Source organism: Lepus europaeus, chromosome 5, assembly GCF_033115175.1.
Source record: "Lepus europaeus isolate LE1 chromosome 5, mLepTim1.pri, whole genome shotgun sequence".
In the NCBI taxonomy this organism is placed as follows: Eukaryota; Metazoa; Chordata; class Mammalia; order Lagomorpha; family Leporidae; genus Lepus; species Lepus europaeus.
In genome coordinates this window covers 44,518,166-44,545,534 of record NC_084831.1, presented here as the reverse complement: position 1 = coordinate 44,545,534, position 27,369 = coordinate 44,518,166, and the positions used below count along the sequence as shown (strand labels likewise).

At 60.4% G+C, this 27,369-nt stretch overlaps 1 protein-coding gene across 2 annotated transcripts; it reads right to left on the bottom strand.

Annotated features, from left to right (window-relative positions):
• Positions 1-69: 69 nt before the first annotated feature.
• On the bottom strand, positions 70-22,496 carry PODN (podocan). Of its 2 annotated transcripts, XM_062191353.1 has the most exons (11): positions 22,365-22,496; positions 15,883-16,199; positions 14,398-14,491; positions 13,192-13,256; positions 12,101-12,210; positions 10,808-10,964; positions 10,429-10,544; positions 8,635-9,292; positions 5,236-5,384; positions 4,069-4,169; positions 70-2,375 (listed from the first exon to the last, which is right to left on the bottom strand). In XM_062191353.1, the coding sequence occupies exons 2-11, from the start codon at positions 16,192-16,194 to the stop codon at positions 1,978-1,980; spliced, it is 2,160 nt and encodes a 719-aa protein (XP_062047337.1). In that variant the 5' UTR covers positions 16,195-16,199; positions 22,365-22,496; the 3' UTR covers positions 70-1,977. The 2 variants fall into 2 exon arrangements, with proteins under 2 accessions (XP_062047337.1, XP_062047338.1); XM_062191354.1 differs by lacking the exon at positions 22,365-22,496 and having other exon boundaries at positions 2,287-2,375; positions 4,069-4,278; positions 15,883-21,333.
• Positions 22,497-27,369: the final 4,873 nt, after the last annotated feature.

Genomic DNA, 27,369 nt, shown 5'->3' with positions numbered 1-27,369 from the left:
AGGGTCGTAATCTGAGGAGTCCAAGAAGGGCCTTTTTTTTTTTAAGAAAAAGGTTTATTTTTTACTTATTTGAAAGACAGAATTACAGAGAAAGAGGGAGATATATAGAGAGAGATCTTCCATTCATTGGTTCACTCCCCAGATGGCTGCAACAGCCAGGGCTGGGCCAGGCTGAAGCCAGGAGCCTGGAGCTTCTTCTGGGTCTCCTATACAGGTGCAGGGACCCAAGCACTTGGGTCATCTTCCACTGCTTCTCCAAGTGCATTAGCAGGGAACTGGATGGGAAGCAGAGCAGCCAGGACTTGACCTGGCGCCCATATTGGATGCGAGTGCTGCAGGCAGAGGCTTTACCAGCTACGCCACAGCACCGGCCCCCAGGAAGGGCCTTTAAAAAAAATTATTTATTTATTTGAAAGTCAGAGTTACAGAGAAAGGAGAGGCAGAGAGAGAGAGAGGCCCTCCATCCACTGGCTCACTCCCCAATCGGCCGCAATGGCAGGAGCTGTGCCGATCTGAAGCCAGGAGCCAGGAGCCTCCTCTGGGTCTCCCACACAGGTGCAGGGGTCCAAGGACTTGGGCCATCCTCCACTGCTTTCCCAGGCCACAGCAGAGAGCTAGATCAGAAGAGGAGCAGCTGGGACTAGAACCAGCACCCATATGGGATGCCAGCACTTCGGGCCAGGGCGTTAACCCGCTGCACCACAGCGCCGGCCCCCAGGAAGGGCCTTGACCCAGGATATCCCTCCCATGCAGGGCTGGAGGCTGCGGGGCCACCATGAGCACACCCTTCCTTTGTGATGGGTCAGATGTCCAAGCTATGGGTCACCCCCAGCTTCTTGCGGAGGAACATTCGCCCCTTCCCTCTGTCACGTCTCTCAGACCCTTTGCAGTCGAGCCTCTCCCAGCACGAGGCAGGTGGCCCCTCCTTAGCAGACCTGACAGGTGTGAACTTACACGCTGCCCAGTGCCGGGGAGGTCACCACCTCCCATCAGGGGTCCTTCTTCCCTCAGGGCCGGATGCCACCTCCCTCCACTCCCTGCGTTCCCAGCTCTGCTCTCATGGGGGCAGAGGCACCCCGGGGCTTGCCTGCCTGGGAAGGCCTGCAGAGCCCTGGTTCTGCCCCAGCTCACAGACCTGTCTCCAGCCCCTTTCCCTCCTCTCTGGGACACAGTTCATTGCAACAGCCCCTCAGTGCAAGGGTCACCCTTGCAGGTCCTTTGCTGTGATGCTGAGCTTCTGGGAATCCAGAGCGAGCCTGCACCCAGTGTGGAGGTCCTGGCCCCACTGGCTCATCCCCACCATGCTGGTGGCTGCCCACCCCCCATCCCGAGGCTTCCTTACTGTGGCTAAGCCAGGTCTCCCTGGATCTCTGCCCTGGGCAGCTTTCTCACCATCCCCAAGATCCGCCCCTGCCCCAGTTCCTGCAGTCTGGCCGGCACGGCTGAGGTGCCCACATCCTGACTTCCCCTGGCGGGACACACACGCATACACACGGCCATGGCTGCAAGGGCAAGGATAATGCTTTTATATTAGTTTTTCTGTAACAAGAAAAATCAGCTTAGAGATTTTTTATCATTTTTTTCTTCAAAAAGAATTAAAAAAATCAAAGGCACCTAAAACTTTCTGTAGGTCCAAAGAATAAAGTCGTCTCGCAGGTGCAGCTGGGCCCTCCCCCATCGCCCTCCCTGCTCGACCTCAGTCTCGCTCCCGCCCTGAGACCCCCGGTGGCACCCGGCATCGTTCCTGTCTGCTTCACTGGGGCTTGCCCACGGGAGGTGCCGGTGGCCTGCAAGGGGCTCTCAGTGGGGGTGGGGCCAGGATAGCAGTCCCGAAGGTTCCTGTCCCCAAAGGGCGGGAAAGGAACAAAAGCCAGCTTTTGTGAGTTCCCAAGGGTGGCAGGCACCTGGCCACAGAGCACAGAGATAACCCTACATCTCCAGGGGATGGACGGACAGATGGACGGGCCAGCTGACGAGCTATTCTGGCTGCAGGCAAGAGCTGTGGGCTACTGCTTGCACCTGACTGTGTGTGTGTGTGTGTGTGTAAGAGACAGATGGGGACAGGAGCCAGCTATATGTGTGCCAGGACAGATAAGACCTTTCCCAGTCTGCGTGACTCTGAGGGCGTGGTGGCAGCAGAGGGCGTGGGGTGGAGTGTGTGACAGTTTGCAGCTGGCTGTGTGCGTGTGTGTGGCCGAACTGCGTGTGTGGGGGTGTGGCTTGGTGCCTGCACATCTCAGCCTGAGGGACACTCTGCAGGGAGGAGTTAGACTGGGTGTGACCTGTGTCCTGCGCAACACCCCAGGGTGCAGTGCTGGGTGCGTCCGTGGGAGCGTGGCAGGATGAGGGCTCGCTGCAGGAAGGAGTCCAGCGTCCTGCAGAACACACGGGAGAGTCAGGGGCCAGCCGGGGCCACCCTGCCTGCCACACCAGCCCGCGGGGAGGATGGCAGCTGGGGCCCTGCTTAAGGGGATGCTGGGAACGCCAGGCTGTTGTGAGTGGGAGAGGGGTTGGCCCCTGGAGCCTAAAGCCAATGGGAGCCACTCATGCCAGCGGGAACCAGACAGAGCCTCTGGGGCCCACCATGGCCACTCTCTGAGGCCTCTCCTGGGGTCTCACTCAATTCACCTGGCCATGGTCAATGTGCTCCATGGGCCCAGATTCTGTCCCCTGCAGGACGTGACAGTCCACACATGAGGCCAGAGTGTCCTCAGTGAACAGGCAGTGGCCCCTGAGGCTGAGCCCTGGCCTGCATGAGAGCAAGGCCTCGGGAGAAGGGGCTGCACCCCTGCACCCAGGCCCCAGGAGCAGGGCAGAGGGACCCCCCAAGCCCTGCCGAGGCCTGTCCCTCCACACTGGAATGACTCTGTCCTTCTTCTCTGTCATCAGCGTGGACCCCTCGCCCACTCCCTGTTAGCCATCAGCAGCCCCTCGGGCTCCCCCAAGTCACCGCCCTGACAGTGGCCAGCAGTCCCGCCCGCAGCCACTTCCCAGCCGCGGGCCCGCCAGCGCGCTGCCTCTGCAGGCTTGTCTGACCTCCTGACCTCTGCTCCCGGCTGCTGGCCACCGCCACGCCCACACCTCGACACCCCTGGCCAGCGCCCCTGCCCACCCAGGCCACCTGTCTGCTTCTCCTTCCCTTCCACCAGGCCACTATACCGCCTGTGGCTGCAGCTACTCGGCCCGCCCACCACAGTGGAAGAGGCGCTGGCCTCCCCCTCGCCCCCCGGCTCCATGGGGCACTCGCATTCAACCCTCCTGCCCACCACAGCCCGCCCTGTCAGCACCACACGAGCTCCAGCCTGAGAAGAGGCATCAGATGAAAGGTGCCCTTCTAGAACGTCCCACGCCTTCCCACTACCGCCCTCTCCCTCTCTCCACAGCCGGACCTGGAGCAGGTTGGAGCCCCTCTCGTCACCCAGTCTCCCTCTGCAGTCAGCCCCTGCAGAGTTCCAGATGACCTCCGTGTGGATAAAGCCAGCACTCAGCTCCCGCAGCCTCTGCGGCATGGCTGGCTCCCTACTTGTGTGTGTGTGTGCCCACACACATGCTCACGTAAAGGCCATGTGTGGGTGTGCACACGTGGCCTGTGCCTATGAACACGTCTGTGTGTGCTTTGTGAATGCTCGTGTTTAGACCTGTTTGTGCCCGTGAGTGAAGGGTGCTGGTGCCTGAGTGCATCTGTGTGCGTGGCACACAGGTGGGTGTTTTGTTACAGGCGTATACGCCAGCCCGCTTTGCCTGTGACTTCCCCAGCTCCTTTCCTAACTGCCCCCGCCTCTTCAGCAGGCTCCCCTCCTGCTGCACCCGCCCACTCACTCACCCGAGCCGAGCTGACAATGCCTGGAGCCCCATCTCCAGCCCCGACCTCGCCCCTGAGCCTCAGGCCTGTGTGTCCGACCCTGCTCAGGGCAGCTCCCACCACGGGGGTCTGCAGGGCTGCTGTGCCTCAAGTGCTCTTAGAGGCTTTCACCATGAGCAGAGGGAGCAGGACAGAGAATGGCTCAAGACTGCACTGGGGTCAGGGGTGGGGAAGAGGTGAGTGCCACGCCCTGCCCAGCCACCTACCTAGGTCAGATCTCTGTCCTTTGTCACTATCTTGTTTCCTCTTCCTCTTCCTCCTCCTCCTCCTCTTCCTCCTCCTCTTCCTCTTCCAAGCGGCCACGGTCCTTGGAAACACCACCAAACTCAAAGTTGCCTTCAATGTCCAAGACCTGCAGGTGCTTCAGCCTCCGGAAGGCGCTCTCCACCACTGAGCCCACGGCCAGCTTGTTAAACCTGCACAAGCCGTCCACGTAGGGGTCAATGCCCGGAGCCCTGCACAGCCCCACAGCTCCCCACACCCCTGGGGGGACACGAGGAGGAGTCAGGCCCTCCCAGGAATGCTGCAGTGTAGACAGGCTGCGGGCTGAGAAGCACAGAGCACAGCGGACGTGCAGGTTGTTGGGGGAGCTCCAGCCTGGGGTGGGGACTGGCTCTGGCCCAGTATCGTAGGGTGCGGGGACGTCTGCCACGGCCCACAGCTCTCACCACCAGTTGGGGAGTGGCAGACACAGAAGCTGCCTCTCGGCTCACTCTCCGGCGTGGACCCGAGGCCTGCAGGTGAGGCCAGCACTGAGAGGAGCAGGGACACACGCAGGTGGTGCAAAGGCAGAGGCTATGCCTCGGCTCCGCTGCAGAGGCCTGAGCCCAGGTCACCAAGCCTGGGCCTTCGTGGCCACAGCGCCCCTGGAGTGCACCCTGTGCCCTTCTCTTTCCTGCCCCAACCGTCTGCTACGGCAGGGCAGGGCTCGGGGGCAGTGGGGAAAACCTCCCTAGCCCTGCTCAGCGGAAGTCCCCACAGCTGAGATGCCAGGTCCTTGGCATCACTGCAAACCCCCAGCCCTGTGCCCACAGCCCAGGCAGCACTGGACACCTCTGTCCTGAATCCCCCAGCCGTCCCCTGTGCTCTGCCCACCCAGGAACACATGGTGAAAGGGTGGGCACTGCTTTATCATGTTTCCAAAGCCCTTGGACAAACCTGTAGGCCACATTAGGCCTCACCAGGACTGCCCCGCCCTCAAGAGCTGAGCCAACAGAAGTTCCTGGGGTCCCACAGCCGGCAGGGAGGGCAGGAGGGAGTCAGGCCACCCACACTGACCTCTGCCTCTGAACTGTCCCTGTGTGCCTCAGCTATCCCACGGGAGCTGGGCCGGCCCCATGGGGGTGCTGGTGGGGCCCCAGGGGTTCTCCTACCTGAGAAAGATGCCCTTGAGGTTGGGTGTGGAGTCAAAGGCATGGGCGGGCACAGCACTGATCTTGTTGTTCTGCAGGTACAGGTACTCCAGCGACTCCGGGAGGCCCTCCGGGATCTCTGTGAGCTGATTCCCAGCAATGTCCAGCAGCTGCAGGGGTGACCAAAGGAGTCAGGGCCCCCCTGTGCAAGGCACCGAACAGGGGCCAGTGCTGTGGCTTAGTGGGTAAATCTGTTCCCTGCAACAGTGGCTTCCCATCGAGGTGCAGATTTGAGTCCTGGCTGCTCCACTTCTGATCCAGCTCCCTGCTAATGCACCAGGAAAAGCAGTGGAAGATGGCCCAAGTACTTGGGCCCCTGCACCCATGTGGGAGACTCTGATGATGCTCCTGGCTCCTGGCTTCAGCCTGGCCCAGTGCTGGCCATTGCAGCCATCTGGGGAGTGCACCAGCAGATGGAAGATTCCTCTCTCTGTCTCTCCCTCTCTGTAACTCTGCTTTTCAAATAAATAAACAAAACTTAAAAATAAAAAAGCACTGAAGAGCATACAAAACTCCCACCAAGACCAGCACTTCCAAACCCCACATAGCCCCGTGGAGGGGATGTGTCTATAGCTATGCCCATTTTCCAAAGGGGATACAGGCTCAGAGGGTTTAAGTCACCTGTGCAGTGCTACCCAACCAACCCCTAAGAGGAGGGGGCCTGGGATACCTAACTCCAAGCCCTTGTTCTCCCCGATGTGTGTCCCACCCAGGCCCCTCTGCCTTCCCACATGAATTCAGAGCCTCTTCCTAAACACACTTGTCACTTCCAACCAGCTGAAGATCTCAGAGGGCAGAAGTCAGGGTCCTTAGCCTTTGAATCTCACCCCTGCTGGCCCTGCGTGGAGTAGGGGGAAGCACCAGGTAGGGCTGGCTGCTCATGAACTTCAGCAGCCACAGGTGAGGGGGTGTGAGGCCCACAGCGACCGTGGGCAACCCACCCCCAGGCTGGTCAGTCCCCAGGTCACTGCCTGCCTGGAGCCAGCAGTCAGGGAGCTGGGGTGGGCTTCCCCAGGAGCAGAGGTAAGCAGCCGTGCACGCGCACTGCCTCTGGGCCACCTTCATGCCCTCCAGTGGCCGGTGAGCCCTGGCCAGACTCACACCTATGCAGCTGCCAGTGGGCAAGCCCATGAACTCTAAGGTCCCTTCCTCACTCTGAGAGGCTGGGGTGTAGGGTCAGGAAGCGGGGGGCTGTGAATCCTGAGAGCACAGCCAGGCCTCCCATTCACCTCCCCACGCTCGAGGCTCCCTGCTTCCACGGTGCCCCATCACGCTTCTCCACCCTGGCACTTTCTCATCTGGTAGGGAAAATGGAGACAAGCTGACCACGACAAGTCAGGAACCTGGGCTGCTGTGAAGGAGCCCGGGGGGGGGGGGTGCTGACCCAGCCTCACCTTGGGGCAAGCAGTCCAGGGAGAGAAGGCGGTTAGCACAGGTGGGGCTCTGACACTGCCTGGAGAGAGCTCCCGAGGGAGGAAGACCCTCCTCTCCCCCCATCAGACACCCTGGCCAACCTCCTCCCGGGCCTTGACCAAGCTGACCTGCCCCTTGTTGGTGCAGGGGAGGGGGCTTCCTGGAGAAAGGACGCCTGAGCTGAGCCCTAAGCGTGTGCTCTGGAGGGTGGGGGCCCTCCGCCTGCCTTAGTCCACAGGGCCCCCAGTTCTAGAGCAGAGGCTGGCACACGGTGGGGGCACAGTACAGGCTTTGGAATGAATGAACGGGAAGGTGTCACCAGTGACCAGGGCGGAGAAGGCGCTTCCAGCAGAGGGTGTGAGCAGGGAAGAGCAGTACATATGGAGGAAGCTGGGGTCCAGGCAGTGGCCTGGCCTGGGGTGCGGGCAGGTGATGGCGGGGAGATGGTGCAGTGTTCGTGGGGTTAGGTGGCCAGGGGCGGCTAGGCAAGGGGCCCGTCAAGGGCAGCCCCCAGGCTTCCCGTGGGCACCGGGGTGGATGTTGTCCAGCCCCTCCCACGACATGGGAAATGCAGCAGGAGGGGCAGGCGGCAGGAAGAACAGCGGGGAGTGAGGCCCTAGAGAGTGAGCCCCCAGGGAACACCCACGAGGGACACGAAGGCGGGTGGTGCTGGCGCTGGCGGGCAGCAGGGCAGTGCAGGTGAGGAGGGCCCTGCACGAGCCCCAACCTCCCACGGCGCCCGGCCGCACACACCGCAGGAAAAACGCCTGCCCCGTATTCCAGCTCCACAGGCAGGTGACACTCCAGCGAGCAACCTATGGCCCAGGAGGGATGAGGGCGGTGAGGGAAAGCCAAGAAGAGGAAGCCGCAGGGCTGAGGCGGGGCCTCCCAGGGAGACAGAGAGAGGGGCCAGCTGCGCCCCTGGGCTGGGTCTGTCTGAGTGGAGGGGCCTCACTCTTTGCCACAAGAGGCTCCATCCTGTGTCCAGACAACCTGGCCTGACTCTGGCTCCCAGGGACCAGCCAGCAAGCCTGGCGTGGACGCCCCCTTCTCCAGCCCTCTGCAGGCCAGCCAAGTCGGCCCACCCCTCTCAGGACCCCGCCTTCTCCAAGCCCTGCCCTACCTGCAGACAGGGGAGTGGGACTCTCCTATGCCATCCCAAATGTCCCCAGTTTCTTTGAACCATGCACCCCCTACCTGAAGCCATGACCTGCCTATAGCCCATCTCACCCCTGTGTCTGCAGGTGGGGTGCTGTCCTCTGCCCTTCTCCACTCCTGGACCTGCCTACGGGTGGGCTGGGCTGAGCCAGGCATCAGAGGCCCTCCCCACACAGTGTTCACCTGCTCCCTACCCTAAAGCCCAGCTGCCCCAGGTGACCCCTGAAGGTACATGAACCAGCCCTGCCCGATGACCCTCCCCCAGGGCCCAAACCTCCCACCAGCCCTTGCCCAGTGCCAGCAGACATGGGCTCAGGGCAGCTGCACCAGAAGTGGAAAGTTACTGGAAAATGTTCATGGGAGAATGAAATTCAAAGATAAATTCATTTTTGCACCAAAAAAATTTAAATCCATATGCAGTTTTTTTCATAATGCACATTTTCTTACGAACTAACATTATCTATTTATTTAAAAGGCAGAGCGAGAGACAGACGGACAGAGAGAGAGAGAAAGGGACAGCTCCTACCCACAATTCATTCCCACATGGCCTGCAAGCGCAGGGAGCAGGGGCGGGGCAGGAACTTAATGGGGGCCGGGGGCAGGAATTCAGTCACCTGCATTAGCAGGATGCTGGAGCAGGAGTCCCAAGTGGAATCCAGGGTCTACTGACAGGCCTGGGCCTCCTAACCAGCGCCTTAACCACTAGGCCAAGTGCTCCCCGCTTCATGAACTTTCTGAAGACCCCCTTATATGTCACATGCTCAGCCTAGCCCCTCTCACCCCCCATACCTGCAGGTGGGCGAGGTCCGCCCAGGCGCGGGGCCCCAGAGCCCGGCTGCGCAGCCGGTTGCCGGTGAGGTAGAGCTCCCTCAGCTGGGCCATGCCTGCCAGCGCGCCGCGGGCCAGGGCGACCAGCTCGTTGCGCTTGACCTTCAGCACGTGCACGTTGCGGGGCAGCCCGGGCGGCAGCGTGTGTAGGCGGTTGCCGGACAGGTCCAGCGAGCGCAGCAGGCGTAGCTTGCGGAAGGCGTCGCGGTGCACCTGCGGGCTGGTGATGCGGTTGTAGCTGAGGTTGAGTTCCTCCAGGAAGTAGGTGGTGGCGAAGTCTTCGCGACCGATGCCCGTGATCTGATTGTGCAGGATCATGAGGGTGCGCACACGACGGGGCAGGCCACTGGGCACCCGCTCCAGCGCATTGTTGTACAGGTGCACCGTGTGCAGCCGCTTGAGGCCCTGAAAGGCCAGCGGGTGGATGCCCTGCGCCCGCAGCTGGTTGCTGTGCAGCAGCAGGTACTCGAGGCTGCGGATGGGCGTCAGTACGTCGGCGTCCACGCTGCGGATAACGTTCTTCTCCAGGTGCAGCAGCACCAGGCTGCGTGGCAGCCCCGCGGGGACCCGAGACAGGTTGTTGCTGGACAGATCCAGGTACTCCAGGCTGGAGAGCTTCCTGGGGAGGGAGGGGTAGGAGAGTTGGCAGGTCCACACCTGCTTCTTGCCGCCCCTATTCCCAAGGAAGCAGCAGGGACCGGCCTCTAACCTGCTCTGCCACTCGGGGCTGGGGCACCTCAATCCTCTGAGCCTCTCTCTGTCTCTCAGTGCCACTGGTGTAAGAAGGATCTAGCACAGTTTTATTTGAAGACCACTGTTCCATCTGTAGTTAGCCTTTTGTGGCTTCCCCAGGCCCTAAAAAATGAACATGTGGGGCAGGCATTTGGCACAGCAGTTAAGTGGCGCTGGGATGCCCGCATCCCATATGGGACTGCCTGGTTCCAGTTCCAGTTCCTGGGCTTCCCACCCAGCTTTCTGAGAGGGGGCAGGTGACAGCTCCAGGACCTGGGTCTCTGTCACCCACATGGGAGACCCCAGTAAGAGTACCAGGCTCCTGGCTTCAGCCTGGCCCAGCCCTGGTGGTTGCAGGCCTCTGGGTAACAGAGCAGGAGATGGAAGATGTCATACTCTCTGCTTTTCAAATACAAAATGATAATAAGATTTTTTTTTAAAATAAAAAAGCAGGGCTGTGTTGTGGTGCAGCCGGCTAAGCCACTGCTTGTGATGCTGACCCCCCATATGAGTGCCATTTCCAGTCCCAGATTCCCATCTAGTTCCTTGCTGATGCACCTGAGAAACCAGCAGAAGATGGCCCAAGTGCTTGGGCTCCTGCCCCCCACGTGGGAGACCTGGATGGAGTCCTGGGCTTCTGGCTTCAGCCTGACCCAGTCCCAGCTGCTGCAGGCATCCAGGGACTACACCAACAGATGGAAGATTTCTTTCTCTCTCTGCCTCTCCCTTTTGTCCCTCTGCCTTTCAAATAAACAAATTAGCTTTTTAAAAACGCATTTGCCTTCAACAAGAGTGCTTGAGTCTGCATTTTATACCCAGAAGCCAGACTGCAAATTCTCCCTTGCCTCACTGGAACCCTGCACGGCCAAACCCAAACACGTCACTTGTTCTTGGAGACAGAGCCATCGACAGAGGCCATGTGGGCAAGGGATGAGTGAGCAAGGCCTTGGCTGGGCGGTGCGCCCCTGTGGGGCTTCCCCAGCACCGCGGCCGGGCAGAGGATGTGGTGACACGGGGACCCACCAGAAGGTCTCGTTGTCCAGGCCCGCGTCTGTCAGGTAGTTGTTCTGCAGGTACAGCTCCCGCAGGTTGCTCAGCTCACTGAAGGCCCCTGGTGGGATCTTCTCCAGTTTGTTATTCTGGGGGTGGAAAGGCAAGGAGGGGAGCTTGAGGGGAAGGTGAAGGGCCAGGGCAGGGCTGACAGCTGTCTGGGGAGCCGCCAGGAGGGGACCTGGGCCTGGGGCATCCCCAGTGTGTGCTAACCTACGCCATCGGCCGGTGCCCAGGCTCCTACCTACTTGACCTCTACCAACTTTGTGACCTGGACACTTCTCCCTTGCAAGTCCCTGCTCTCGGGCCCTGGTCATGGTGCCTGCTCATTCCCCTGCCTCCCCCCTCCCACCTTGAGGTGCAACTTGTACAGGGCCGGTGGCAGGTGCTTGGGCACATGGCGCAGGAAGTTGCTGGACAGGATGAGGATCTCGACGTTGCTGGAGCCGTTGAACATGTTGTCAGGCAGCCCGGCGTCGGCCAGCTTGTTGTTGTGCAGGTACACCGACCTAGGGGTCAAGCACAGGCCTCACCTCACCTGGGCTCCCCCCTTCCTCCTGCTCAGACGGGCCTGGGGCCCAGGTGCTCTTCCCCCACGCAAGCCCAAGGGCGCAATCCAACCCACACAGCCAGGGAGAACCCTGGGCAAGAAGGACTGGAGTCTTTGTCCCTCTCGGCCCCTTCGCCCCCACCTATCAGCCCCACCCCGGGCTCTGAGTTCTGCAGGAACTTTGCCTGGTGACAGGGCCTGTCCCTCCTGCCTCATTGTCCCGGCACCCAGTGCAGGCCTTGGTTCAGAGGTAACACTTACTCAGCCAGCATGGTGAGTATGTCACAGCACCTGTGGCACCCACATGTGCACACACACACATACATGTAAATACATAAACAGAGGCCATGGGTGCCAGACTGGCCAGACCTAAGAGTAGACACAGCGCCAGGCCCCCACCCTCATGCGGCCACCCTGCTGGCAGGAGGGAAGACGAGGAGCAAGGTCAATATGAGGGTGCTTCGCAAAGCCTGTGGGAAACATATCTCATGAAGACACTCTGCATGGATGTCAATGCATTTTTCACCAGGATAAACTTATCATTTATTTCTATAACTTTTTGAACTACCCTGGCATTGCTCTGTCTTGCCCCTTTTGTGTGGCCTCTCGTGTGCCTCAGCCTTCTCATCTGTGGAATGGGTCTGGGGACAGTCCCATTGGAGGGGATGGAGAGAGTTAAGTGAGCGACAGATCAGGGACAGAGAAGCCGTGGGCTCTGCATAGCGCCTGCCCTGCCCCGCTCCAGCCCCGGCCAAGTATACCCTGCCCTACTGGCACAGCTGTGCGGAGGATGCTCACTGCCCCCACACCACTTCCAGGGGAGAGCAGCTGTGCCTCCTAGAAAGGGCTCCCCTGCCCTAGGGGCTGAGAAGGGGGACAGCCTCACCAGTGCCCCAGTGCCCATACTCTGCCCTCGGCTCTTGGACCAAGACCTCCTCACCCTTCAGCCCCCGCCTTCTGGATCCCGGCTCCTCCAGCCCCTGAGTGTGGCTTCACACAGCCCGAGCGCGAGGACCCATCGCCCACAGCACAGCATGGACCTCAGTGCCTCCCTTCCCCCAGCCCAAGCCCAGGACCACCCCTCTGACCTCTGACCTCAAGTTTGGCTTCTGGCCAAAGGTGAGCCCATAGATCTTGGTGAGATAGTTGGCAGCAAAGTCCACACTGATCAGGGCATTTGGCAGGAATCGAGGTGCCAAGGTCAGCTGGAAAGGGAAGAGCCAGGGCAGAGAGGCTAAGGCAGGAGTGGGGCCAGCTCTGGCCCCACTGCCTGCGGCCCGGCCGGGCCACTTCAACTTGACTCTCCCCTGTGGCCAGGGCCGTCCTTTTGCCATGAAACTGGCCCCCATCCCCTGATGAAGCAAACGCAGAACCTCTCCTTAGCTCGGTATTCAAAGCCCACTGGACCCGTCCCTGCCCTGCCGGCTGGCCCAGGGGATCCTGGGGAGCAGGGGGTAGAAGCAGGGCTGTTCTGAGAATGGGGAAGCAAACAGACAGAAAGGCAGGGCCATCAGGCGAGGGACGGTGACCTGCCGTGGGGCTGGCAGGGTGAGGGCGCCCAGGACCCACCACAGCCCTGGATCTGCCGCCTGCAGCAGTGCCACTAAGGGAGGTAGAGGTGCCCTTTATGGAGCCGCGGGGGTGGGGAGGGCAAACTAGGTCTGGGGCTGTGATACCTAGGGGCGGGGTCAGGCTCAGGGAGCAGGAAGGCCTGGAGGCTGCCAGTGCACATGGCCATGGAGCAGGGAGGGGAGTCAAAGCCTGGGAGGGGAGAGGTCCCCAGGGGGAGTCCAGATCGAGAAGGGCAGGGACGGCCTGGGCCCAGCACCTCTAAGGAGTCGAGTGTCTGTGGTCTCACTCACGCTGCCCCCTCCACCGCAGTGCGCACCCCACTGCCAGGGGCCCACCACCACCCCCAGGGCCCCTGGCTGGAGGAATCCCAGTATCATGGCCCTGCCCCCATCCTCCCCAACTCCTGGGGGCCTTGGCCTCCGTCTTCCTTATCTGACACACCGGACGCCCTGGGCTCCAGGTGTGGGCCTGTGTCTCCCTCCTCACCACCCAGAGTCTCCTCCGGGCAGCAGTTTGGACCCAGCAGCACCCCGGAAGAGGCCCTGGAGGACGTAAAACAGGGAACTCAGCTGAAGGTCGCCAGGAGGCCCAGGCAGCACCTGCGCGGCCCTCACCTTGTTATTGGCCAGGTACAGGTAATTGAGGTTGGCCAGGTGCTCAAACGCCTCCTCCGGGAGCCCTTCAAAGGACAGGCAGCGGTCAGAGCCCTGGATGAAGGAGACGCTACAGGGGAGCATGGCGGGAGCCTACCTCCCTCCCCTACCCCCACCTCACCCGCCAGGACAGGCGAGGCCCGGCAGCCCTGTCCCTCCCCACTCAGTCCCCAGAGGCTTGCCCAGCCCCGGTTTCCTTCCTCCTTGCTCACGGGGGCCCCAAACTCAGAGGAGCAAGCATCGGGCGTGGCTGAAAGGATCCAGCCGGGAGGAGTTCTGCCCTGGGGACCGGCCAGAGGGTCAGAGTCACTCTTCACACCCTGGGGACCGGCAGCCTCTGCGCAGCGCCAGCACCTGGGCGGCCCCCGCCCCATCTGGCAGATGCAGTGTGGCCGGGAGTCCAGCCAGGCTGGCCCCTCTCCAGCCCTGAGGCTGGCCTCTGACCCTCAGTTCCGGGCTCCTGGACCCTCAGATGCTGGGACTGGCCCAAGTAGCTAGAGAGAGGGAACAGTTACATAAACACGCCGCGTCACAGAAGCCCTGCTGTCACGCTGGGACAGCCAGGCCGAGTGTTTAGCAGCCTGAAAAATGATGCTAAGCGAATCGCGAAGGGAAGTGAGGCAGGTTGTAACAGCTACTGTAGGCGTTCAGCTCCGAATTTACAAACACGAAGCCAGAAAGACGGGGCTGGGCTGTGGCGGCCGCGCGTCCCCTCACAACCTGACCAAACCGCATCAGCTCATGTCTTTACATCGGGCCAATCTAACGGTACAGAAACACCTCCACAAAGCTGCTTGTTTTAAAAATGGGAAGGAATACGGTGCATCAAAATACCAATAGTGGTTATTCATCGCAATCAATTATGAGGCAGAATTATGAGGGTTTTTTCCATTTTATTTTTCAAAATTTCTACCTTATCAGAGATAATTTTCATCATCAGGAAAAAAAGCCAATTTCTTAAAACTGGGGGACACTAAAGACCCGCTGTGAGTCAGACTCCGTGACAGGGTCCTGGGAGCTCCTGGCCCCCTGCCAGGTCGCAGAAGCACTCAGCAACAATGGGGCCCCTCGAGCAGCCCTGCGCCAACCTAGCCCAGGCGCTCCCGGGGGGCCCCCTGCACCACACGGGCCCTAGGTCCCCACCTGAGCCCCCGGGGACCCCCTCACCTCGGGACGTCAGGCGATTGTTCTGCAGGTTCAGAGTCTCCAGCCGGTGTAGTCGAGAGAGTTCCTGGGGAAAGATCTTCTCCAGCTGGTTGTTCTGGGGTGGGGAGGTGTTAGCATCAGCAGATGCCAGGGGTGCCCCAACCCTCAGCCCCAGCCCTGTGAGCCACTGTCTCTGTTGGGTGCCCTCCTTCAGAGTCTCCCCCATTGCAGGCAGGCCCTAGCACCCACTCTGGGCCAGGCCTCAATGTGGGTACTGAGGCACGGCTTTGTGGGTTCTCCATCAAGGAGCCCACGAACAGGGTTCCACAGACAGTTCCACCTGGCGAGCTGCAACATGGTGGCAGGTGTCCAAGCCAGAAACCACTCTGCTTTATTTTGCTGACCCTGGGATCCCCACTCCACTCGAACCCTTTAAAAAGCAGGGTCATCGGGGCACCGGATTCTGTCCCGGTTGCCCCTCTTCCAGGCCAGCTCTCTGCTGTGGCCAGGGAGTGCAGTGGAGGATGGCCCAAGTGCTTGGGCCCTGCACCCCATGGGAGACCAGGAGAAGACCTGGCTCCTGCCATCGGATCAGCGCGGTGCGCCAGTCGCAGCGCGCCAACCGCGGCGGCCATTGGAGGGTGAACCAAGGGCAAAGGAAGACCTTTCTCTCTGTCTTTCTCTCTCACTGTCCACTCTGCCTGTCAAAAAAAAAAAAAAAAAAAGCAGGGTCAGTGAGCTCCTCCTCTAGAAGCCACCCTGGGTTGGGCTGGGGCTGGATTAGGAGCCTGCTCTGAACCCCACACAGCTCAAGTCCTTCTATTTCCGTTTCTATTTGATGTCTCGGTTTAGGCCTCGCCAGACTGTGAGCACCCGACGGCAAGGTGGGTCAGAGTTCTCCCTACCTGCCCAGCCCCCACACAGGGCCAGAGGCACAGCGCAGGTACCCCAGACAGAGCTTCCATAACAAGGGGATCAGCAAACCAAGCTCCAGACCCCCAGTGTCGTGGGACTGTGGGTCACCTCCCCACACGGGGTCTGGCCTCTGGAAATGGTTGTGGCCAACCCCCCATGGCCCCAGGGCTACAGACTACCCCGCTACCCTGGGTGAACCAGCGCTCCCAGACAAACCCCTGCTGCAAGGCCAGGCTAACATTCGTGAATGCTCGCCCGCATTCATCGTCCAGGCCTCCGAGCGCTCTCGCGTGGGTGTGCTATGCTCTGCCCTGAGATGGTGTCTGTGGTGGCCTGGCTGTCCCAGAGGTAGCCTGCCGGGCAGAGCCTGACTCCTTACCCAGCTCCAGCCCAGCCGGCTCTATGTGGACACGGCACAGTGCTTCGGACCAGAGGCACATGGGGTTCTACTATGACTTTGACCGGACCTAACACCCTATACCTGGGGGCAGGGAGGCCCAAGTTTTGGAGACTCTGGATGAAACACAGAGCCGTGATAGCCGGGGGCTCCAGGGCCGTCCCTGGGGCGTGTTGGTGCAGCAGCGGCCTCACCTGCAGGGACAGGTGGCTGGTGTGCTCTGGCAGGCCCCCCGGGAACTCCCGCAGGTCAATGCCACCGCAGTCCACCACTCCCTCCTGGGAGCAGGCGCAGTCCCGAGGGCAGTCGGCTGCAGCTGGGCCAGGCCCTGGCTCGTCGGGGCTCAGGACTAGCACCGGATCCTCCTCCACGAACTCATTCTCTTCGGGGTTCGGGCTGTGGGCGCCACTGCGGCCAAACCCTGGGGCCCTCACGGCAAGCACAGGTCCTAGGTTCAGCTGCAGCGGCAACAGCAGCAGGAGCAGCAGCGCCCTGCTCTGGGCCATGGTGCCTGTAGGAGAGGCCGAGTCAGACCCACCCTGGCACTCCACGAAACGGCAGGTCCACTAAGCCTGGGGCACAGGCAGTGTCCACTCTGGACCCTGTCCTCAGCACCCTGCTGATCTGCTGGCTGCCGCCCTCCTCCCCACTCACTCCCATCAGGGCCACCCCTGGAGGGGAGAGGCAGCCTCTGCCCTTTCACCAGGCCTGGCGCCAAGGAATGCCCATTGCACAGAAGGGAAAGCTGAGGCGGGACCTGGCCTTTATTGAGCTCTTACTGCACTGGCACAGGCAGCGCTGGGAGACCCTGCCCCTCCTCCAGCAGCCCCAGGCCGCTGTGGGCCAGCACCAGCAGGGTGTATCCTAGGTCTTCCGCTCGCCGTGCTCAGCCCTTGGGACTGGCCCTGCCTTTCTCCCAACACCACTCTCAGCCCCAGTCATCAGGAGCCTAGTCTCACTATAGGACTGTGCATGTGCCGCTCTTCTGCCTGGACTGCGCATATGCCGCTCTTCTGCCTGGCCCGCCCTCCCCCTCCCTTCTGCCACCAGTGACGTCCTTTCCCAGAACCACCTCCAGTGTAATGATGTGGGGGGAGGAAGATGGACACTGTGTCCCCCAGGGCCTAGCATTAGCCGGGCTACGGTGTGAATGCCCAAAGTATCTTCTTCCCCACCCAGGACTGTGTGCGGCTCTCTGCGTGGGTGCAGGCCAAGCCTTGAGTCTGGCTCGGAGAAGGCACCAGTGAACGGAGCTGCAGCTGCCTGTGTCATGTCCGGGCCCATGCCTGCTGCCGGCGCACTCAGCGGCCCCCACCAGAGCCTGATCCGCTCACCTGACCGCTGCCCCTGCACAGCCACTCCCCAGCACGGTCCCCTGGTGCAGCAGGGAGCAGGTACAAGAGGTGATGGAGGTCCACTGCCCCCGCAGTACCCTGGGCCTGGCCTTGGCTCAGGGCTGGCTCCTCGTGTGCTGAGTCGTGACAGGCAGCGGCTCAGAGGCCCTGCCTCCACCACGTGCTGGCTCTGGCCTCACAGAGCCTCACCTTCCTCACCCGCACAATGCAGACGACACACCTGCGCTCCCAGGGAGCCGACACCATAGCCCCTGCACCACTAGGCGGCGAGGTGCTGCCATCACGGCTGGGCGGCCGCACACCGCGAGGCCCGGCACCTGCTCCTGAGCCAAGCAGCCGACAGCTGAGCCCCTCTTCCTGCCACCACTCGGGCACCACAACCCGCAGAGCAGTAAGGAAGGGTCTGCTGAGGTGCTGGGCCTGGGCGGTTCACCGGGAACTTGACGGTGACACTGACGCTCCGCAGCCAGACGGCCAGGGCTGTGGTCTTGGCTCCGGCTCATGTCCAGCTGTGTGGCTTTGGGCAGGTTTTGTGATCTCAGCTTCTTCACTCCTCCTTAGGGGAGAACAGAATGGTCCCCACGGGAGACTGTGACAACACAGGGAGAGACACTTCCCGCACACGGTAAGCGCCCAATAAGCCTCAGCACTCCTTACCGCCATCCACTCTGACCAGAACACTGCCCACACCCGAGGGCCCTATCTAGATGCCACTCGGCTTTCCAGCCCGGGCCCAGGCCTGCCCCCTGCTGAGGCAGACACACCAGCCATCCGGGAACCCTGCTGCATCGTGGCTGCTGAGGTCCTGCAGATCCTGCTCTGTCGCCGTCTGCAAGGTGCGGCGCCATCAGGGCCCAGTCCTGTGTTGGGCACCAGGGACCCAGGTGGGCTGGAAAGGTCCCTACCTTCTGTCTGAGGGGGCAGCAGGCACCAGGGCCAATACCCACAGGCCATCTAGACTGGGGTGACAGCGGAAAAGGTGCACAAGGTCCCGGGGGGCAGAAGTATGAGCAGAAAGATGAGGGGTGCAGCCAGGCTCGCTTGACCCGAAAGACCCACGCAGGTGCCAGCCGCTGGTCTGGCAGGGAACCAGGGAGCCCAACACATGCAGCTCCTGGCCCCATGCTCGCCATCCCACACCCCTGCCACCCTATGCCCTGGCCAGATGCCAGTCTGCAGCTCCTCATTCCATGGCACATCACAACCCTACAGCCAGCTTACGCGCCTCCAGCCCCCGGGGCAGCCAGCACTGGACGGAAGCAAGCCTCCCCCTTCCCTGCCTGTGTGACCCCACTGCAGACTGGGGCTCCACAAGGCGGGGTGTGGGCATGAACTCCAAATGCAAGCCGAGCAGGAGGCCAGGGGCAGGGGCCAGAGGAAGGAGGCTCATCCCCACCCATCCTGTGCACGGGCTCTTCCTCCTTTCCCTGCGGTTTCATGTCTGTAAAAATCTGGAAACTGTACAAACATGTCTTTATATGAGCATTCCAGGCCATGCTGAAAATGTTATCATCACCACTTTGCAGATCAGGGAGCTGGGGCCCGCGGGGAGCAGCCGCTGCAACAGCTGTTGAATGGCCCAGCTGAGCTCCCACCCAGGGCCCAACCCCACGCTCTGCCTCTCTCCCCTGGGCCTCTCCTCTGTGCTGGGGACCCAGACAGAAGACTTAGGCACGGCTGCTGCCCTTCAGGGGCCCGCGGGGCACTGCATGCTCTGGCGGCTGCCCCGCACCGCTCAGCTACTGGGCACTTGCAGCATGGCTGGTCCAAATGCAGATGCGTTGTGAGTGTAAAACGTAGTGGCCCCAGATTCCACAGATGTGGTACCAAAAAGAATGTTCGATACCTAATATGAACGACAGCCCCCAAAATCTTATTTATTTTTATATTGATTACATAACTTTTTCCAATATATTGGCTTAAATAAAATAAATTTTACCTGTTTCCTTTGACTTTTTAACAGTGTAGCTTCTAGAAGAGTTTACATTGTGCATGTGGCTTGCATTTCTGGTGCTCACTGTATTTCCAGTGCTGGCCTAGAGCATGGTGTAAACTGAGTACAATAATCCCCAGGTCATCAGAGGTACGATGGGAGAAACGCAGAGTCCAGGGGGCCCTCAGGAAGTCCTGGGGCCAGAGAAGGCGTCCTCAGAGATGTGATGCCCGATGCGGCCCCCACAAGGGATGAGTGTCAGGCAAAAGGGAAGGGGTGATATAAGCAAGGCAGCGAGTGTGTGCCGAGGCCTGGGAGCAAGACAATCCATGCTGTGATCCCTACAAGGCTGCGCAGCCTGTCTGGTGCGGGATGGGCACAGTGGCCACGAGGTGAGGGACCATTGGCCTGGTCTGGGCAGAGAGGGGAGGGGCTGAGCTGCAGGGATGGACAGGAGGAGCTGGATTCCAGGGAGAGGCGGGAAGACAGCCAGGCCTCCGACAGTGGCGGCCCCAGTGGCAGCCCCTCCCCTGCCCCCAGCTGGCCCAGCCACCCTTGGGACCTTGGGATCCTGGCAGTGCCAGTGCTACCCCCATGGATTGCCATATGATCTTGGTCACACTACTGACCTATTCATACAGCCTCAATTTTCCCACTTGTTCTCCTAAGACCATTGAGCAAGACAAGCCCCCAAGCCCCATGGGTGTGCCCAGCCACGTGGCAGGGGTGTGGGGAGGAGCAGCAGGGAGAACAGACCCCCGGTCTCCAGGAGCTGCAAGTCCACTTGGTGAGGGACAACTCAAGCCCTTGGGCAGAGCGCCAGCCTGGCGGAGAGCTTTGGAGACAGACGAGCCCGGGCTCCAATCCTGACTATGCTGTGGGTCCGGGTGAGTCACTTTCTTACCCTCAGTCTTCAGTCTAGGAAGTAGAGATGGGAGATGAAGTGACAGGCCCAGCCCAGCGCCAGCACTGGTGCAACACACACTGGGTTACTACTCCTGAGGAAGCCACTGCACCTGCCGCTCCCTCCACCCCACCAAACCTCCCCTGCAGACCCAAAGTGGGAGGTTAAGGCAGCACGGGAAGAAGGAAGGGCAAGGGAGGCCCAAATCCAGGGACCACCTTGGCCCCCTGCACCACTTTCCTCCTTCACTCAAACTCGGTACAACTCCACCATCACCTGCTCTGGGCCAGGCCCCAGACAGCTGCATCCTGTGGATGCTAATAGAAACCCCAGGCCTGGAAGTTCATCTTCCTATTTGGAAGACTTAAACCTAAAGCACAAAGTGTGTGTGTGTGGGGGGGGGGGGGTCCCATCGCTGCCCCTCCCCCACAAAAATCCCTTCAAGTGCCCCTGCTCCAGGGTGTCTCACTCTGCCCCCTGGTGGGATTCGGGTGCTCCCACAGCACTCCTGGCTCACTGCTCTCCTGACTCCTCACACATGGCATGGGGGCTGGCACTGTGGTGCAGCATGTAAGGCCAGCACTTGCAACACCAGCATCCCATATGGGCACCAGTTCAAGTTCCAGCTGCTCCACTTCTGATCCAGCTCCCTGCTAACGTTCCTGGGAAAGCAGCAGAAGATGGCCCAAGTGCTTGGGCTCCTGCACCCACATGGGAGACCCAGAGGAAGCTCCTGGCTTAGGTCCCACCCAGCCTTGGCCATTGTGGCTATCTAGAAAGTGAACCAGCAGATGGAAGATACTTCTCTCTATCTCTCTCTTTGTGTGTGTGTCGCTGTCTCTCTGTAACTCTGCCTTTCAAATAAATAAATCTTTTAAAAATAAATAAGTGAAAACGTGAGCTGAGCGAATGAATGAATCCATGAAAGGCAGAGTCGAGAAGGATCTGCAATATGACCGACCTGGTGACTCCCTCATCTACAGAGCCTATGCTCAGGGCATGATCAGGGCTAAAATCTGTGTGCTGTGACTCCTGCCCAGAACCTTGAGCTGGTCTGGAAGGCTGCATGGGAGACAGGAAAAGCACTGGCGGCAGAAGGGGGAAGGAGCAAAGGCCTTCTGGGTGGCGGGGAGGAAGGGGACGTTGTGTCTGAGGAAGGGTGAGCAGGGCCGGAGGCTCAGGCTGCCCGGGACATCAGCCACCATGCCAAGATGTTGGTGTCAGGAAACCATCCAGAGCTGCAAGGGCCCCAAAGGTGCCTTACCCAGAGGGACAAAGCACTCGGGCGCGAGATGTCCTGAGAACAGTCATTCCCATCTGACGCTTCTGACCTTGCCCTCCAGGCCCTGGGCCCCAGCGGGGGGGCACAAGGAGCAGAACCCCCAGGCCCGCTGCTGGCCTTCCTGTGCAGCCTCAGGCTATTCTGAGTAACCAGCGTGTCCCATGCCGCTGCCTCACCTCGGCCTTCCCAGGGCGGGGTGGGCACAGGCCCTGCGGCGCCTCTCGGGGCTGGGCAGACCGCAGCTTCACCTGCCCCGCCGGCCCCGCTCAGCTCCGTGGGCCTCCGCAAGCCCGCGACTCCCCGCAGCGCTGGCACAAATCTCCCGGGACTAGGGCCAGCCGCATTGCAGCACCCGACAGGGCGCTAGCCCCGCGCTGCCCCGTCCGCTCCTCGGCGGAGGCCTCCCAGCCACAGGCCCCCGGGGCTGCCCGGAGCTGCGCGCCGCGTCCTCTCCACCTGACGGCGCGTACGGAAGGTGTTCCAGCGCCACCGCCGCGTCCCCAGCTCAGAGACCTGCAACCTGGGGCCTCCGCTGCGCTCGCCGGTGGGCGGCCCCCCGCCCCTCCTCAATCCAGCTGTCCCGCTGGGCAACGGTCGCGGAGACGGACAGACGGACTCCAGGCCCCCAGCTGAGGGAGGGCTCTGGCTGGGCGGGCGCGCGGCGCTGGGCTGGGGCCACACCGCGGCCAGGGGAGCCGAGCCCCAGGCGGACGCGCGGGCTTCGCGTCACCTGTCCACGCGCCCTGGGGGGCCTCAGTTTCTCCTTATATAAAAAAGACGGGGGTGGGCTCGCTGGGACCCCTGAGGAGCGGCTGTGGGGAGCCCCGCTCTAAGTAAGGGGTCCTAGCCCGCCCGGGTCCCACCTGCCCCCACACTCCCTGTCGCCGCTGCGTCCTTCCACTCCCCCCGCTGCGCCCTCAGATTCTTTCCAGATGTGCGCAGCGGGAGGGGCCCGGGGCTGGGACCAGCCCGTGGCCCGGGAGGAGGAGAGGCCCTGCCCCGGCTCTCATCGCGCCGGGGTCGCACCGCCAAGGGGATCGCCAGCCGTGTCCTCGGGACAAGGTCCCAAGGAGCGGGCGACAAGCAGCGGCCCCGCCCCGGGCAGCCGCACGGCCCGCCGCCTTGGGCGGGGAGCTCTGAGTCCGCTGCCCGGGCGCGGCCCCGGCCCCCCTGCCCACGCGGCCGCCGCCCGCGCCCGGTACCTGCTGCGCCCCGGCGCCGTGCCGCGCCCCGCCGGCCCCGCTCGCTCGCCCGAGTCTTGGCTGCGCTCCGCAGGCGCGGGCTCCTTCCATTCGAGTCGAGCCGTGCGCTCCGCGCCGCGAGTTTTGTTGTGGGTTTTCTTCTCCCCGCCCCTCCCCCGCCCTCCCCCGCGTGCATCTGCTGGACGCCGGCCTCCTCCGGACACAGGGTCCCCACGGCGCGCCGAGAGGAGGGCCTGCCCCTCCCGGCGATGGGTTTGGCCGGGCCTCACTTCCCGGGGAGGCAGAGCCGCCTCACCGACCCCTCTCCGCCCCGGCGGGGCAGCCGCACCACGCCCCCCGCCCAGAGCCCAGGAGGCGGGGTGTCTAGCCCGCAGCGCCTCCCAGTTCTCAGCCTTCAGCGTAGAAGCGGACCCCCTTCGGGCCCCAGCACCTGAAGGCAGGGCCCTTCCACCCCTCGCCATTGGGCGCAGTTTCTCCCTCGTGACGCAGGGCTTTGCACACCCGCCGGGCACGAGCACCTTCCCAACCACTCTTCCACCCTGGGGTCCCGGCCGTGGCTAAGGGCTGGCAGCCAAGACCCTGCTGGGCCCCTTCCCGGAAGAATTCCAGACTCTCCACCCCCTGCTCCGCCTCCACTTGCGTTGGCCCTGTGCCCACAGCCTGGCGAGCCTTGAAGGGTGGCAAATTGGGCCCCGAGTGGGTGAGTGTGGCTCCCAGGGGCAGGCAGGCAGGCAGCGGGTAGACTGGGGGCCCTCGTGGACCATGTGGCTCCCAGGAGCTGGAAACGTGGCCAAGTAAAGGAACATTAACTACTAGCAGCTGAAGCAACACTGGTCGGCGCCAGGGACTTGGTGGTGGAAGCGGTGGGCTGGGCTTCGGGGGTACTTGGCCCCTCCACTGGGTAGCAAGCCTCTCCTTTCCATACTGCCGAGGCCTGTGAGCAAGGCACCCACAGCTGCCCTGTCTGGCTGCCCTCCTGCTAGAGGCGGAGAAGGATAAACAGGTCACCCCAGGACCTGAATCTGCCCAGCCTGTGCGGCCAGGTCCCTGGGTGAACGGCCCGGACCTTTTGCTGACTGCTGCGGCCCCCGTGCCCTGGTTTAGCCAGGAGCATCACTCTCTCATCTTCACAGTCCCACGGGGGAGAACTGCCGGCGCCCCCTATTTCACAGGCAAGCAGATGGCCTCAGAAGGCCAAGGGACTGATGGAATGGTGCAATGACCATGAGTGAGCAGAGCTGGGGGCCGGGAGCCAGGGTTACCCTTCTTCACGGCCCAAGTTCTTTCCCCGAGAAGCACAGTGCAGAGCCTGGATTTGAACCCACGACTGTCTGTTTCCATTACACCAATAACTTGAGAACTTAGCAAGGATGGGAATGGGAAATATTTTGCCTTCTTTGGCCTCAAATTCCAGTCCTCTCTGAGCTCTAACTTATGAGGGTTGGTATGATTCACAGGGTGGGACAGGGGCCAACACAGAGATGCATCTCGTGTCTTCTGAACATTGAGCCTGGATTCAAGTGGAGCTAAAAGAACAGGACTGCACTGGCTCAAATGCCCGAGACCTGAACATCCCCTAGGACAGCGAGCACCAGCATGAGCCCAGGGCCACGGCGTGCGAGCCCCATCCTAAATCCGCAAAGCCCGAACCGGCTCAGCCCTGTAGGGAAGCGCATCTTTGTGCCTGTAAGTGCCTGGGCCAAGGGGTTTCAGGGGCCAGCCACATGGCATGGCCACACCCAACCTGCCTGCCCCCCGGAGAAGTAGGGTCTTCAGTGGAGTGCCAAGCCAGTGCCTACACGTGCTTTGTGACTGTCAGGGGCTGAGCACGGAGCTCCATCATCTGCCTGGAGTATACCCTGGAGGAATCACTGTGTGTCCCTGGCAGAAACTGGAGGTGAGGCTGGTGCTCCGAAAGCAAATACTCTTTCAGAAGGGCGGGGAAAACAGAGCTGGGTTGAAATCCAGGTTCCCTGAATCTACCCGTGCTGCTTCAACTCCATGCAGCTCCTGTCTGGTGCTATTGTAGTGCACAAGGTCAAGGACAGCTTTGAACTTAGGTTCAAATCCCAGCTGGGTTCAGATGGAAATAAAGCTAGCATCTCACTGAATGTCTTTTTTTAAGACTTATTTTATTTATTTGAAAAGCAGAGATAGATATAAAGAAGAGAGAGAGAGCGAGAGATCTTCCATCTGCTGGTTCACTCCCCAAAAGGCTGCAATGGCCAGGGTTGGGCCAAACAGAAGCCAGAAGCCTGAAATTCCACCCAGGTCTCCCACATGGGTGGCAGGGGCCCAGCACTGGGGCCATCATCTGCTGCTTTCCCAGGCACATTAGCAGGGAGCTGGCTCGGAAGTGGAGCAGCCGGGTCTTGTACTGGCTCTTCTGTAGAAAGCTGATGTTGCAGGCAGTAGCTTAACCTGCTGTCCATGACACAAGAACCACCGAAGGTTTAAATTAAATAGAAAAATGCAAGTGCAGGCCTCTACACAGCACCCAGGACAGCAGCTGTTATGACAAAACCACCATCCAGACCTGATCAATGTCCAGGAAACATTATTAAGATAGAAATGGCAAGTGGCGGCTGGCACTGCAGCTCAATAGGCTAGTCCTCCACCTGTGGCACTGGCACCCTGGGTTCTAGTCCCGGTCAGGGTGCCAGATTCTGTCCTGGTTGCTCCTCCTCCAGCCCAGCTCTCTGCTGTGGCCCGGGAAGGCAGTGGAGGATGGCCCAAGTGCTTGGGCCCCGCACCCGCATGGGAGACCAGGAGGAAGCACCCGGCTCCTGGTTTCGGATCAGCGTGGTGCGCCGGCCACAGTGCACTGGCCACGGCGGCCATTGGAGGGTGAACCAACGGCAAAGGAAGACCTTTCTCTCTGTCTTTCTCTCTCACTGTCCACTCTGCCTGCCAAAAAAAAAAAAAAAGGCAAGTGGCAAGAATTAAGAGGAACCCTCTTTACGGCCAGGACAAGTGCCTTCTAATTTAAAACAAGAAGTAAGGAACTCAAAGGAGGACCGGGGAGAACACATGTATGGCTGGACAGAGCCAGCACTGCAAAATCAGGAGGCTCTCTGAGGCAGGAGAGGGCTCGGTGATGACGAAGGGGAGAAAGGGAGCAAGGAGCTCTTCTCATCCTTGATCAGCAGGAAAGAATTGCTCCGACTCGAGCTTAGGGCCCAAGGCTTTCCCCTTTAAGTAGCTGAGTCCCAGCCGCTTGATTGTCTGGACATTTAGGAATGAAATCCCATGATGCTGTTTAGCATATATGGATTCCGCCTGAAGGATCTTGATAAAAGATAAGACTTATCAAGAAACAATCAGGGCAGGGAAACCCACCCGCCACATCAGGTGCACTGGAAGTCTTCCTGAATTCCACAGCATCCCATACAAACTCTCATGGGTGAGTCAGACCCCAGGGCAAGAAGCTCCTGTTCACGGCCCTAAAATCACATCACTGGCACAGGCAGAACCCCCCAGAGATGTCCCTACCTTAATCCCTAGAAGCTGTGCACCTGTTACATGACAAAAGAGACGTTGCAGATGCAATTAAGGTTGTGGACCTAAAATAGGGAGTCCATTCTGGATTAGCCAGTGGGACAAATCTAGTCACGTGAGCTCTTAAAAACTGAGAACTTCAGGCACTGTGGCGTAGCCGGTTGAGCCTCCACCTTTGATGCCCGCATCCCGTATGGACTCTGGTTGGAGTCCCGGCTACTGCACTTCTGATCCAGCGCCCTGCTAAAGTGCCTGGGAAAAGCAGCAGAGGTTGGCCCAAGTGCTTGGGCTCTTACACCCACGTGGGAGACCTGGATGAAGTTCCTGGCTCCTGGCTTCAACCTGGCTCAGCCCTGGCTATTGTAGCCATTTGGGGAGTGAAACAGCAACTGGAAGATCTCTCTCTCTCTCTCTCTCTCTCTCTCTGCCTCCCTCCCCCCACCCCCCACCCCTAGCCCGCTCCGGCTATGTAACTCTGCCTTTCCAATGAATAAAATGAATCTAAAAAAAAAATTAAAAAAGAACCTTCTGTGGAGGCAGGAGAGATGAACAGAAGGGGGGGTCAGAGAAAGGTCAGAGTCCACGTGGGGACTGAAGCAGCCTTGAAGATGATGGGGGCCTGTCATTCTTCGATTTCTGATGTTTCACATTTTCATTTAAGTGTGTTGATAGTTTTTGGAAGTAGGCTAAGACATAGAGAGAAACAGTCTTACCTAGACATGAAAGGAAGAGCTAAACCAAACAAGTGTTATCTGAATTTTTTCTTTTTATTAGGCCCTCAGGCATCTTCTTTTTTTTTTAAGATTTATTTTACTTATTTGAAAGGCAGAATTATATAGACTGACAGACAGACAGAGGCAGAGAGTGAGTCTTCTATCGGCCTGCAATAGCTGGGGCTGCGCCAGGCCAAAGCCAGGTGCTTCCTCCAGGTCTTCCACATGGGTGCAGGGGCACAAGCACTTGGGCCATCTTCCATTGCTTTCCAGGGTGCATTAGCAGGGAGCTGGACCTGAAGTGGAGCAGCCAGGACCCAACCGGCACCCACATTGGTGACCCAGGCAGTGGCTCCACCCACTGGGCACAGCACCGGCCCCAGCCCTTAGTCTTGAGGGACACAGATACTCAGCCTCTCCTCTCGCGCTGTCTTGCAGGGTGCATGTGGTTCTGGAGCCCTCATTTTGTCTCTCTAGATGATGGAAACGTCGTGGGTCAGACTGGAAGGTCCGAGGACTGTGGCGTCAACTACAGGCATCCAGTCCAGCCTCTGGCTTACTCAGCAGCAGGTGTTCTGTGGTGGGCGGGGCGGGGCGGGGGAGGGTGCCTCTCCTGAGCTGTGGGGCCAAGTCACTCAACCTCAGGCTAGGCTGAAACACTGTTACAGCAAAACATTCTAGCACTGGTTTTTCTGAGGGGAAATAAACCTGTTTCTTTATAATTTGAAGGTTTTTCTCTCAGGCTTTTGCTAGCCATACACGAATTCATGATTTTAGGTTTAAATTGAAGACAG